The sequence below is a fragment of the Cynocephalus volans genome, chromosome 1, assembly GCF_027409185.1.
Source record: "Cynocephalus volans isolate mCynVol1 chromosome 1, mCynVol1.pri, whole genome shotgun sequence".
NCBI lineage: Eukaryota > Metazoa > Chordata > Mammalia > Dermoptera > Cynocephalidae > Cynocephalus > Cynocephalus volans.
The window spans coordinates 175,964,558-175,977,935 of record NC_084460.1 but is presented as its reverse complement, the minus strand read 5'-3'; the positions used below and the strand labels follow the sequence as shown (position 1 = coordinate 175,977,935).

Here is a 13,378-nt window from a genome sequence, read left to right as displayed (position 1 = left end):
TCTTTCTAATTGTATTTTAGAATCTTTAGATACCATATAAGAGAGAATCTGTCAGATAATATCTAAAACTTACTGGGAAAATGCTTTCTTGGAAATAAAATACTTAATTCAAATTTTGTATAAATTTTAAACTGACTGTAAAATGTTATAGAGTTTTTAATTTTACTTTCTTTGTAGCCAGTATTAATTATTCTTTAAACCTCATGTGTTTCAATGCAGTCCGCATATCTGAATCTTACATTTAAGATGAAATATAGCTATCCCTTTTATTTTCTTATTTTTTGTTTTATTTATTTTTTTGGCAGCTGGCCAGTACAGAGATCCAAACCCACGACTTAGGTGTTACTAAACTGTCCCTTTTAAAAAGAGCTTTCTTTTTTTTTGTCTTTTTCGTGACCGGTAAGGGGATCGCCCCACACTGCGCTCAGCCAGTGAGCGCACCGGCCATTCCTATATAGGATCCGAACCGCGGTGGGAGCACCTGCGGTGGGAGCGTCGCTGCGCTCCCAGCGCTGCACTCTCCCGAGTGCACCACAGGGTTGGCCCAGAAAGAGCTTTCTTTTATAGAAATTCTTTAAGTTAAATAATTATTTCTAATGAATATTATCCTGTAAGCATGTGGAATACATGATTGGTATATGTAATATGGAAGTACTTTAAAAAGTTATGGAATAATAGAATTAAAGATAATACAAATCTTCCCATGTACTTTTTGAAGTACCCTCATACATTTATAATTTCAGAGTTTTAGTTTTTAATGGTAGTGAGAGATTTTAGCCTCTTTAGATAAAATACTTGATTTTTATTTTTGAGAGCCTATGTTTTCTCTCTTAATTAGGAAAAGTATGTTTATGATCTCTAATTGCTATTGTAATCTTTTCTTTGGTTAGGACTGTTGGCTTCATGTAAATGCAAAAAAAAGTGTGTTTCCCAAGCTGTCAGCCATGGTTCGTGAAGGTGGTCGGGGTCTAGCTACTGTCATTTATCCTTATCTTCTGCCATTTATCAGCAAACTCCCTCAGTCCATTACAGATCCAAAGATGGATTTCTTCAAAAATTTCCTCACCTCTCTAGCTGCAGGGTAAGGAATTTAAATTCTTGACTTTTAAAGCAAAATAAATTTTCTTGTTTTCGTATTCATTATTTTCTTTAAATTTTTCCAAATTGTTTTTCTGTTCATTAAACACTTTTAAAGTTTTCAGAGAATTATAATTGCAGTTCTTTTCTGGAGTTCTTTCAAAGCTTCGGTGGTGGTTCAAAGCAGAAGGTTAGGTAAATAGGGTAAGGCTCCTAGGTGGAAATAGGCCATTTTAAATGAGCCATTTTTAATGTTGATAAACATAAATATACAAATGCAGAAAATGAGCCAGTGAAGTTTTTAAAATTTTCGTAGTTAAATATTATAACTGTTTAAATTCATACTTAAAGTATTATTTCAGTGTGTTTGTTGAAGTTGAAAGATAGTTTTATTACAATTAAAAATTTTTTTCATTACAACATTACCGTTATTTGATTAAGTCCTCTATTTCAAATTTGCAGGTAGATTGGTCCATGCATAGAAAATAAGTATCTCTTATCTTTTGCTGATACATTTTTGAAAATATGATTTTTCCCCCACAGTTCTTCAAGTTCATATCTGATTGGGCTGTATGTATTTTGGTTGTTTGTTCCCAGTTTTTAGTTTAAGAATTTTATTTTAAAATTCTCAGGCTGGCCGGTTAGCTCAGTTGGCACAGTGTTATAACACAAAGCTTAAGGGGTCAGATACCTGTACCGGCCAGCTGCAAAAAAAAAAAAAAAAAATCCTCTTCTTCATGTATGATACGTTTTCTTTTCTTTTTCTTCTTTTTTTTTTTTAGATTTATTTATTTTTAATTGACAAGTATTGATTGTACATATTTACAGGGTACAGAGTTATATTTCAATACATGTATACAATGTGTAATGATCAAATTTAGGGTAATTAGCATTTTCATTATCACAAAAATTTATCATGTGATGAGAACAATTGAACTCCTCTCTTCTAGCCATTTGAGAACATACAATAAATTATTGTTAATTATAGATACCTACCACTACAGTACACCAACAAAACTTATTTTTCCTGTCTGTCTGTAATTGTGTATCCATTAACCAGTCTTTTCTTATTCCAGCCTATTCCATCCCCTTTCCAGCCTCTAGTAACTACAATTCTACGCTCTACTTGTAAAAGCTCAACTTTTTTCTTTTTAGTTCCCACATGAGTGAGGGCATGTAGTATTTTACCTTTCTGTGCCTGGTACAAAGCCCTTTTATTTTGGTGATTCCGGGCTTTTATTTTCTTTTTTCATGAAAGAGTAATCCACAGTTATTTATTATTTTTTAGGCTGTCATCAGAAAGAATGAAAACCAGCTTTTCAGAGTGTTCAGCAGTAATATCTGCCTTTTTTGAATGCTTACGTTTTATAATGCAGCAAAATTTAGGTGAAAAAGAGATTGAACAGATGCTCGTCAATGATCAGGTATTTAGTATTTATAATGTAAATATCATCAGTGTCTTTGCATACTGACTATAAAGAATAAAGCTCATTGTATCTTGTTGCCTTTTTCAGTAGTCTTCCTTATAAAGACTGCATTTTTGTAATTTAGAAATTGAGTTATGTGTATTCATGACCAGATAAGTAAAAATTCCATACTGTCAGTTGCTACTGTAATGTCATAATGCTTGAGGACAAGTCAGTCTCTAGTGTTTTAGAGAGATGCAATGCAAAACAGAATTTGAAGATGCTATGTATGATCTCTTGTATTAAGTTTAAATTATGCAATAATCATCTTGTTACTTCTGAAATACTGGAATGCATTTATCTTTTTGTGCATAATTGGGCTTGGCTTTTATGATAAGAGCAGTGATAAGAGCAGGTTCTTGGAATATGGTTCCTTATGGTAGGAAGTTAATGAGATTATAGAAACCCAGATCCTAGTTGATGTCTCAGATAGTTAACTTCTTCATCTTCCCTTTGTAATTTAAGAAAAAGGGTTCTGAATTCTGTGGGTTCTAGTTGTCTTTCATGTTGGCTTGTAGTCTCATAATAAATTAGATTTGCCTATAAATAAGGCAGAAAAGCAAAACACTTGAATAAGTCCAGAGGATGAAAAAAAACCACAGAATTATTTGTTAATTACCAGGAATCTTGCTCACTTATGTAATAAAAAAGAAGTAATTTGTGTGGAGCATGATGAAATTATTAAGCTCTTTGTATGATATGAAAATGATCTTCAAGTTAATTTTTTTCTGAGCTCTGGGGGATAATTCATGTATTTCAATTAGCAAAAATGAAATTTCATAGTGGTTTATATTTACCTTGTTTAAATTTTATTTCTTCCAAAAACTGAACTTTTGTATTTTTTTACCTTCTCTTTCAGTTGATTCCTTTTATTGATGCAGTTCTCAAAGACCCTGTATTAGAACATGAGCAGTTATTTAACCATTTAGCAGAAACTTTAAGTTCCTGGGAAACCAAAGCAGACACGGAAAAAGATGATAAAATGGCTTATAACTTGGAGAACGTACTGCTAAATTTCTGGGAAAGACTGTCAGATATCTGTGTCAAGAAAATCAATGAGCCAGAAGCTGATGTTCAGTCCATTTTGGGTGTGTCTCACCTTTTACAGATCCTTCAGAAGCCAAAGAGCTCATTGAAGTCAAACAAAAAAAGAATTGGTAAGGTTAGATTTGCTGATGAGATACCTGAAAGTAACAAGGAGAATGAAAAATATGTATCTTCAGAAGGAGAGAACAGTGAAGGTTCTGAATCGACTGAACTTTTTCTTACTCATAATTCTTCAGACCTTTTGTCTCCTCTAAGGAAAAAACCTTTAGAAGACTTAGTCTGTAAACTTGCTGAGATGAGTATTAATTATGTCAATGAACAAAAGTCAGAGCAACATCTTAGGTTTCTTTCTACACTGCTCAACTCCTTCTCTTCAAGTCAGGTATTTAAAATGCTCCTTGGTGATGAAAAACAGAGTATTGTCAAAGCCAAACCTCTCGAAATAGCCAAACTTGTACAAAAAAATTCTGCGGTGCGGTTTTTATACCAGAAACTAATAGGTTGGCTAAATGAAGATCAAAGGAAGGATGCTAGTGACCTGGTGGACATTTTGTACAGTGCCCTCCGTTGCTGTGACAGTGATATGGAAAGAAAAGATGTCTTGGATGATCTGACTGAGGTATTATTGTTGTATATCTTCTTAAACTAATTTAATAATAGATGAGTAGAATTAGCCTTCATGGGAGATAATTTTAGATTATTTCTTGACTGTTAATTGATGTCAACTTAAAGATAAGCAGTATACTCTTGATTGTGATTTGGGAAGTATCTGATGCTGCTGGGTAGATGTTCAGCAGTACCATGACGACAAAAGCATGGTAATAAAAGGGTGAATTGGGCCGGCCCCGTGGCTCACTTGGGAGAGTGCAGCACTGGTAGTGCCGAGGCCAGGGGTTCGGGTCCTATATAGGGATGGCCGGTGCGCTCACTGGCTGAGCGTGGTGCAGACCACACCGTGCCAAGGGTTGCGATCCCCTTACCAGTCAAAGAAAAAAAGGAAAAAAACCAAAAGGGTGAATTATTTCACTCTGTGCTTTTTAAAGTTGGACTAGCTAAGAAAGTTTTAATTTGTGGGCCGACCCCGTGGCTCACTCGGGAGACTGCGGCGCTGGGAGCGCAGCAGCGCTCCCGCCACAGGTTCGGATCCTGTATAGGGATGGCCGGTTCGCTCACTGGCTGAGCGCGGTCACAAAAAAGGACGACAAAAAAAAAAAAAAAAAGTTTTAATTTGTTATTGGTTACATAGAGGAGGACTTCATTTAATTTTTAAAAATTTTGCTGTTCGTTCTAGCCCATTGTTTCTAACTTTTTTTCTTCTTTTAGGTGGACCTGACGTGGAATTCTCTTCTTCAGATTATTGAAAAGGTTTCCCAGAAATTTTTATTTCCTTTTCTTCTTTTGTATTTATGGGTACAGAAAAATTAAAATCATAAACATTCACACATTGAATATGGAAAGGTAGTCAGGTGTCTTTGTTAGAGAACTTCCTTATTATTGTAACGTCCCATATTTTGGGACATTTGATCTTTGTTTCTCGATAGTATTAACTTTCAGTTAGGAATATCAGGGAAGAATAAATAGGCTCTGGAAAAATCTAGTGTTTCTTCCCTAGCAGGTAAAAAAGAGTTTTATTATCTTTTAGTTAAGGCTACCAGTTTCTGCTCTTATCCTGGTTACTTTTTCTTTCATAAGAATGGATTGTGTGGTTCTAGCTTTGGCTGGGGCACATCAGGAAATTAAGTTTTCTCTACTCTGGAGTAGTTAAATTAGACAAATTAAAATCTTCTAGTCTTTGTATGATTGCTATTTGACTTAATTAGAAAATTAGTTATAAGAATAATGAAAGGAAATCAAAGAATATAAACCGTTTATTTTTAAAATAGCTTAACTATTCTTTCCTAATGAAGATATAAATTTTATAAGATGTAAATAATATAACACTTTTCCAACTATAGAAATGTTATGACTAGCGGCCTAAAATTCTTCCTCTTTTTTCAAAGCATTTTTGATTATTTTTCTATTTTATGTACTTCTCTTTTGAATTTACAAGTTTTTTTCTATTTTTTAAATTGTAGTAAAAACACACAACATGAAATTTACCATCTAAACTATTTCTAAATATGCAGTTCAGTAGGGTTAAGTGTATTCATATTGTTATGCAACTGTGTCCAGGACTTTTTCATCCTGCAAAACTGAAACTGTATCCATTAAACAATAACTTCCCATTTTCCCCAATAGTTTATTTTTATAAAGTAAATACAGAATATTAGTTTACTATTTTTCAATTAGAAAAATAACTTATCAGGCACACCATTTGCATTAGTGCATCCAGTGCCTTCTCTCCCTGTAGACAAACTACACGAAAAGCCAGATTATCAGAAAGCTGCTTGATAAGCCTAGAATTAGAGTAGGGGGAGATAATAACTTGATAAGACTAGGCTGATATATTCATTTCCAACTTAGGAATGTAGCTGCCAGGTAGTTTAGGTCCTTGCATCTGTTGGAAAGAGTATCTGATTTTCTTCCTGGGCAGTGTTTTGGAAGTTTCTAGCCAGTATTTGCTTCCTGTGCTTCCATGAGTCACTAGCCTCCCCATCTCCTTACAGCTGGACAGATTCTTTTAATACACTGAGAAGTTGAACTTCAGGTCTTGCTAACTTGAGGGACATTTTATTCAGAAATTTATTTTTTCTACCAGGATTATATAGAATAGATGGGTTTTAGTTTTGATAAACTACATAGGAAAGTCAGTATTATAGCCATCTAAACTCTAAAGTAGTTTTTTGTTTGTTTTGTAGAACCTGATACTTTATAAGCAGAGTCCTAAAGTCAGTTTCTTTAAAAACAATCAAATGAAAAACAAACCTGAATTTTGAAACCAGAAAAGGACCTTAGAGATTCTCTAGGTTAATGTTTTCAGTTTTCAGATTAAGAAATCGGTTCAGGTTGCTTAAGAGATTTATCCAAAGTCATGAGGCTAGTTTATTGGTAAAGCTTGGACTAAAATATAAGTTCTGGTTACCTACAATTTTTTAAATAAAAGGACAAACTTTTTTTTAGCCATTACCCAATCCACACTTGGATTTCTTTTTTCCAGATTGCTTTGAAATGAACCAAGTTGCAAAATTCCTTTCTTCTCAGCCCTTAAAGCAAAAGAAGCTCTGGGAACACGGATCAGCATGCTTTAAGGGTGGATTTACAAGTTTTTTTTTCCTTGCTTCCCCACCACTTGAAAATAAACAAGTGTCTGTCAGATACCTGGCCCCAGTAACTCTATTCCAAAGAATTTGGGGAAATAAATCCCATTGCTCATATTGAAGTAATTTACCATTATTATAAAGTAGTTATTTGATTTTAGCAAAATTAATGAACAAAATTGAATATAGAGCCTTTATAAATCCATCTTTACAGTTCATTCATTATTCATTGAACGTATCTGCAGTGTTGATAGCAGGTATCAAAGAAGTTTAAGACAGTCTCTGCTCTCAAGGAACTTATAATCTCATTGGAAAGACAAGACATACACAGACGAAACATTTAAATAATAATACAATCCAGTAAGTGCTTTAGAAATTCAGAGAAAAGCAGTGATCATTGTGGGTTGGAGTGGATGGGGGAGACCTCATACAGCAGGAGGGATCTGTATTGATTTTCAAAGAATGGATGGGATTTTGTTAAGTAAACAAGAGGGAGAATATTTATAGTTGGGAAGATAATGAGCAAAGCACGTAACTGAATGTTAAGCTAGGCTTAGTGGGGAATAGGAAGATACAAGTCTTCCTAGAACTTGAGGAAGAGGAGTGGGGGGTAAGGTTGGGGCCACGATGATGAAGGGAGGTAATATGGTGCAAGTCATATTTTGGACAGATAAACTTTTTGATCTTCTAATCTTTGCTTTAATTTTATGGTTTTAGGCATGTATCAGTTCAGATAAACTTGCTTTAGTAATTCCTTGGCTAAGAGGTGATATCCTTGGAGACAAACTGGTAAACTTGGCAGATTGTCTTTGTAATAAGGACTTCAAATCCACAGTAACTTCAGAATCTTACTTCTCAGAAAGATGGACTCTTCTAAGCTTGGTATTATCCCAACATGTTAAAAACGGTAGGAAAAATATGGCTTTTGTTTTCTAGTAGGGGATAATCCTTTTCGTCTTTGGGGGGGATTAGTTTGCATGTTATTGGTTGAGAAGGACAAGACTTAACTCATTCAAATATCTTAATTTTGTAAGCACTCTAAATACTTGTTATTTATAGCATGACTTGGAAGATATTTAATATTTTTAGTTTCATATTCTAAAGGGTTTTGAATGTAGCAAAGCTGCTTGCTCTAATTTTGTAGACCATAGCTATTTTTTACTTAATTTAAAACTGCTTTTTTACCTGTGTAAGAGAACAGATTGATTTGTTGATATAATTTTGTCTAATACATAAACACCTTTTTTTAAAACACATGGAAAGACCATGTGGTTATCAACCCAAAGTTAGCTATTTAAAAATATACTGTTAATATTTTTTATTTTTGTCTGTTCAAACTCTTTTCCTCTAGATTACTTGATTGGAGAAGTATATGTTGAAAGAATCATTATTAAACTTCATGAAAGTTTATCTAAAACAAAGAAATTGTCAGAAGCTGAAAATAGTGATTCATCAGTGTCTGATATATGTGATGTGGCCTATAACTATTTCAGCTCAGCGAAAGGATGCTTGTTAATGCCATCATCTGAAGATTTATTATTAACTCTCTTTCAGTTATGTGCTGAGAGTAAAGAAAAAACACATTTGCCAGGTAATAGCCTACTGCTTAAATGTTTTGTTGGGAATCTCCGGCTCTGACTGTCATAGTGAGTGTAAGTGCCCAGGCTTTATTAATTGAATCATAATGTATTGGAAAGTTTAAAGCATTTTGAGTGAAGGGCTGCAGTCTTATATGCTTTCAGTTTTAGAAACCAAATTAAATATGTATGTAGATGTTTTGTGTAAAGTTCTTACTTGATACCAAGGAAATTTGGAAGGGCCCATAATAAATGAGTTAGAATCTTAGTAGCTCTGCCAAGTTGTTTAATTTCTTGATGCCTCATTTTCTTTATTCATAAATGGGGATGATGATATCTCATCTCATTACTATAGTAAAATATCCAGTCTTGTATATCAACATGAAATCGAGATTATCTTTTTAAGGACTTTTTTCTTGCCTATGTGTTAATTCAGACTTATTTATGAAAGGAACATAAAATCATACTATTAATAGAGAGCTCCCCTCTCCCAATGCTTTTTTAAGTACTACCTTCTCATTTGGAAAGGGTGTAATAATTTTTTTTCACATCTCCAAAAGAACAACTCTTGCAAATAATTTCAGAGAGAAAAAAAGCTAGCTATTAAAATCTTAATTTTTGGGCCAAGCCCGTGGCGCACTTGGTAGAGTGCTGCGCTGGCAGTGCGGCGACGCTCCCGCCGCGGGTTCGGATCCTATATAGGACTGACCGGTGCACTCATTGGCTGAGTGCCGGTCACGAAAAAAAAAAAAAAAAAAAAAAAAATCTTAATTTTTACATTTATATGGCATGAGCTAGCTTGTATTATTGCATGTTTATGACACAGTTACTTTGTTATGGCAATTGAATTTTAATTTTGTGTTTTCTTTTTTAAATGGCATCTAAAAAATCTCAGATTTTTCAGACATTTTTCTACTGATTAGAGTTAATTCAGTAAGATTACAAATTCCTCTTCACATCTTTGATTTTAGATTTTCTTATCTGTAAGCTGAAAAATACTTTGCTGTCTGGTGTAAATGTATTGGTTCATCGAACTGGCAGTACATACAAACAGAGTACCTTCCTACGTCTGTCTGCTCTGTGGCTGAAGAACCAAGTTCAGTCTTCATCTTTGGATATCAAAAGGTAAATTTTTCTTGTGCTCAGTTGCAGTGTCTCTTTTATACTTGATCATTATCCTTAAATAAGATTCTATGATTAGTGTGAGTGCCTATGAAAAATGACTTGTTATATAAGAAATCTACAGGGCTCTAAGAGAAGATCCAAACAAATTTTTCCAATAGCATTTTGTTTTAATATTTATACATAAAGGTGTCAATTGAAGAATGGTTTGTTATATCTGCTGGACCCTTCATTTGTAGCCAGTGATGTGATTGTGGGTAATATCTTGTGTCGTAGGCTGCTGTAGGTTGTGACCATAACCTCTCATGGCCACCACACATACTGATTGTTCTTGTTTTATTTTGGGGGGATAGGTAACCACTGTTTTTAGGTACTGAGTTACAAATACATTTTACATCTCATACCTAAATTCTATAAGAAAAATGAAAACCATGCATCTAGAGGCTCTTGGGGTTGGATCAAATAATCATGCTCTTTTTATGGAGTAAGTAGCTTTATTTCAAAAATATCTGATCTGGATTAGGTCAGATAAATTTCATTCTGTGATAGAAGCACCAATTGATTTCAAATCATAAATGTTGGCTTAGATCCCTGATTAGATCCCTGATTTGTGTTATGTCCATTGTGGGGTTGGGTGGTCATTTACTGTTTTTATTTTCATATCCTTTTTGATCAGATAACCTATTGCAGGGTACTTAATATGTACTTGGGTTTTCAGACTAGTCATAGCATAACTACAACACTTAAATTCTTTGCATTATTTTCAGTCTTCAGGTCCTCTTGTCTGCTGTTGAAGATTTGCTAAATAAGTTTCTGGAGAGTGAAGATACTTATCTTCTGGGAGTTTATATTGGAAGTGTAATGCCAAACAACTGTGAATGGGAAAAGATGAGACAGTCTCTCCCTATGCAGGTATTTTTGAGATTGGAGAGTATATGACTCTTTCTGAAGTTTGGATTTCATGCAAACTTGAATTATTTTATTTTATTCTGGGGGAGAAAAATAAATGAGTATCTTGCTTTGCCTTTATGTCTCTGAACATTCATGTATTAGATGTTTGCTGTTTGCAAGACACCATTTGACAGTGGCAAAGGTGAATAAGACCTAGTTTTGTCCTTAAGGAGTCCTAAAGAAATATACATGCTAATAATTTCCTGTTGTAGAAACCAAACCTCTAGGTTTTTGTGGTTTTACTAATAAAATAGATATTCTGATAACTTCATTTTTGTTTCCTGTCTGAATTGTATAGGTAGTAAATAATTTAAAATATCTAATGATTTTGTATATAATTTAATGTATTCTTTTCACAGTGGTTACATAGACCTCTTTTAGAGGGAAGATTGAGTTTGAATTATGAATGTTTCAAAACAGATTTTAAGGAGCAAGATACAAAGACACTTCCCAGCCATTTGTGTACTTCAGCATTATTGAGCAAAATGGTTTTAGTTGCACTGAAAAAGGAAATAGTCTTCGAAAATAATGAGCTTCAGGAAATAAGTAAGTATATATGAGCATTTGGATATAATGTATCAGTAAATAGAATTTTAAAGTGATTTTGATTACACTACAATTTAAATCTTTAGTTCATCAAGAATCTTTAGCTTCCTACTAATTATTTTAGTGATGGGAAACTTGAGGTTACTTAAGTGATGAATGTTAAATTGCAAATAGGATGGAAACATACTGAAATCTTGCTATAATCTCATCAGCTGTAGAGCATAATTTGGTATAAGATCAGTTACTCAAGCTGGCATGACATCAGTATAAGCAGATCCTATGGCATATACCCTAAAGAAAATGGGTAAGTGAAGCTTTGGTGTTGTATCAAGGATTCTGGATTTTCTGCTGAATTTTGAACCTCTATACCTTCATATTCATTGGGCTCTGATTTTTTTTCCTGGCAAGTGGAGGTTTAAATGTTGAATCCCAAGAGGACTTAGGACCTCAGCAAGTTTCCTCATTTCAGAAACTGGCTTAGAATTGTAAGTAGTGATGTGACTTGTACAACATGGTATTAAAGGCATAGAATTTGAATAAATCCCATGTCAATCTTGTTTGTAAGCCATCAGCTGTAACACAGTTACTGGTAGGGGAGAATATATGCTCTGCAGAAGAAAGATAAAACACTGAAACACCTCTTTTGGTCAGCCAGCTCCACATTCAATTAAGGGTAAGGAAATAAGCGTACAGTTTACATTGCTCACAGGGTGAAACCTTCCTAACACTATATTGGATATGGGAGCAATAATTTTTATATTAATTTATTTTTGTTCATTGTGTTACTAATTACAAATGGGCAATGTTATTTATGTAATCTTCCTATCAACCCTATTAGTCAGATATTATTATTGTTGTTTTCATTATCTTGACATGATTAGAATTACTTTGCTCATAGGATTAGATTTTGAAGTAGGTCTCAAGGCTTCTGACTCCAAAGTTCATGCATGGCTTATAAAAGGATGTTGCAACTATTTATGTATTAGAAACCTACAATATGACAGGTTTTGTGATAGACACTTGGTCATTTAATTCTCACAATAGTCTTGTGAAGTAGGTTGTAATATCCTAATTGATTACCATGCATACAGCTCAAGATAGACATATATTTGAGTTTAGACCAGTTTGTCACTGAGGCCTATGCCCTTTTTACTGTGTCATTCTGTCTCCCATTTCTTACCACATTGGCATGAACTTCTTATCTCAGGTCTTGGGTCCATTAGTTTTTTTCCTGAGTGCAACTTTTTACCAATTATGTCTCAATAGTAGGAACACTCTTTCATTATCTCTAGTAACTTAGATTCTTTTCACATTCTTAACTAATCAGAAAAAGAACCAAGTAAGATTTGTGAGAGGGGTGGTATTTTGTCTCAGACAGATGTTATAAGTTTTCAGTATCTTTGAAATCTCAAAGCAGATTTGAAAATCAGTTCATAGATGTTTTGAGATGAGTGGGCACAATAGTGTTAGAAAATAGGGCAGAGAAGTGAAAATGACCGAAGGGTTTGTTCACAAAGTACATCTGATAATTTGCTATTGTCTGTTCTGTTAGTTGCAGAACTGCTGTATTCACTGCAGTGGTGTGAAGAATTAGACAATCCACCTATTTTTCTAACTGGATTTTGTGAAATGCTTCAAAAAATGAATATTACGTATGATAACTTACGTGTTCTTGGTAATACTTCTGGCTTTTTGCAGCTGTTATTTAACAGGTAAGAATCCTTTTCACTTTACATTTTTTAAATGATTATTTTACTTTTTATGGCTTTGCCTTCTGTAAGATGTCAGTCCACTTCATGCTAATGTTTCAACCAGAGGGCTTATCTAAATAACCCCTATTCTTAATGATAAACACTTTTGGATACTATATATTTGATTTAATCTTCTGGGAGAATATATTTATATTTTGCCTGTCTTATTAAATCCATAATATGTTCAGAGTATAGATGATGATGAAAGAAGTAGAAGCCAATAGAAATTGCTTTATTTGTCTCTGTGGCCCATGCCTCCTACTGCTCTCAAATTCAGCCTTTACCTTACATGTTGTTATAGGTGTGTCGTAATATTATAACCACAATACCCTAGATGAGGAAGTATGAAAACAGTCCTTGTGAAGGTTATAGCAGTTAGCTTATTGAAATTATTACTTTGAACAGCTTTCTCATTAAGAGTTTATAATTTGCCTGTAATATTTGGAGCATGTTTTGCAGTATTAGAGGACCTAGGCTTCCTCATCAGTCCTACCTCACAACATTCCTCACTGGATATTAGTATCTCCTTGGTTTTTCAATTTAAACCAGCTTAGGTGTCATCTGGGAGATTTCCTTGTCCCAGCGGCAGCTTTTGGTCTTCAAGCCTAATCTTAAACATCATCTCCCCTATTGGGACTTCAGGG

The 13,378-nt window shown here is 34.0% G+C and overlaps 1 protein-coding gene across 2 annotated transcripts in view; it reads left to right on the top strand.

Moving 5' to 3' along the window:
- The window catches only part of LTN1 (listerin E3 ubiquitin protein ligase 1), a 49,880-nt gene that overhangs the window by 16,121 nt on the left and 20,381 nt on the right, over positions 1-13,378 (top strand). For both annotated transcript variants that reach the window (XM_063099960.1, XM_063099952.1), the window contains 10 exons: positions 891-1,081; positions 2,366-2,501; positions 3,403-4,209; positions 4,914-4,955; positions 7,505-7,694; positions 8,139-8,378; positions 9,336-9,489; positions 10,254-10,398; positions 10,797-10,983; positions 12,536-12,695. In XM_063099960.1, the coding sequence (XP_062956030.1) occupies positions 891-1,081; positions 2,366-2,501; positions 3,403-4,209; positions 4,914-4,955; positions 7,505-7,694; positions 8,139-8,378; positions 9,336-9,489; positions 10,254-10,398; positions 10,797-10,983; positions 12,536-12,695 (2,252 nt within the window). The remainder of the gene's footprint in view (positions 1-890; positions 1,082-2,365; positions 2,502-3,402; positions 4,210-4,913; positions 4,956-7,504; positions 7,695-8,138; positions 8,379-9,335; positions 9,490-10,253; positions 10,399-10,796; positions 10,984-12,535; positions 12,696-13,378) is intronic.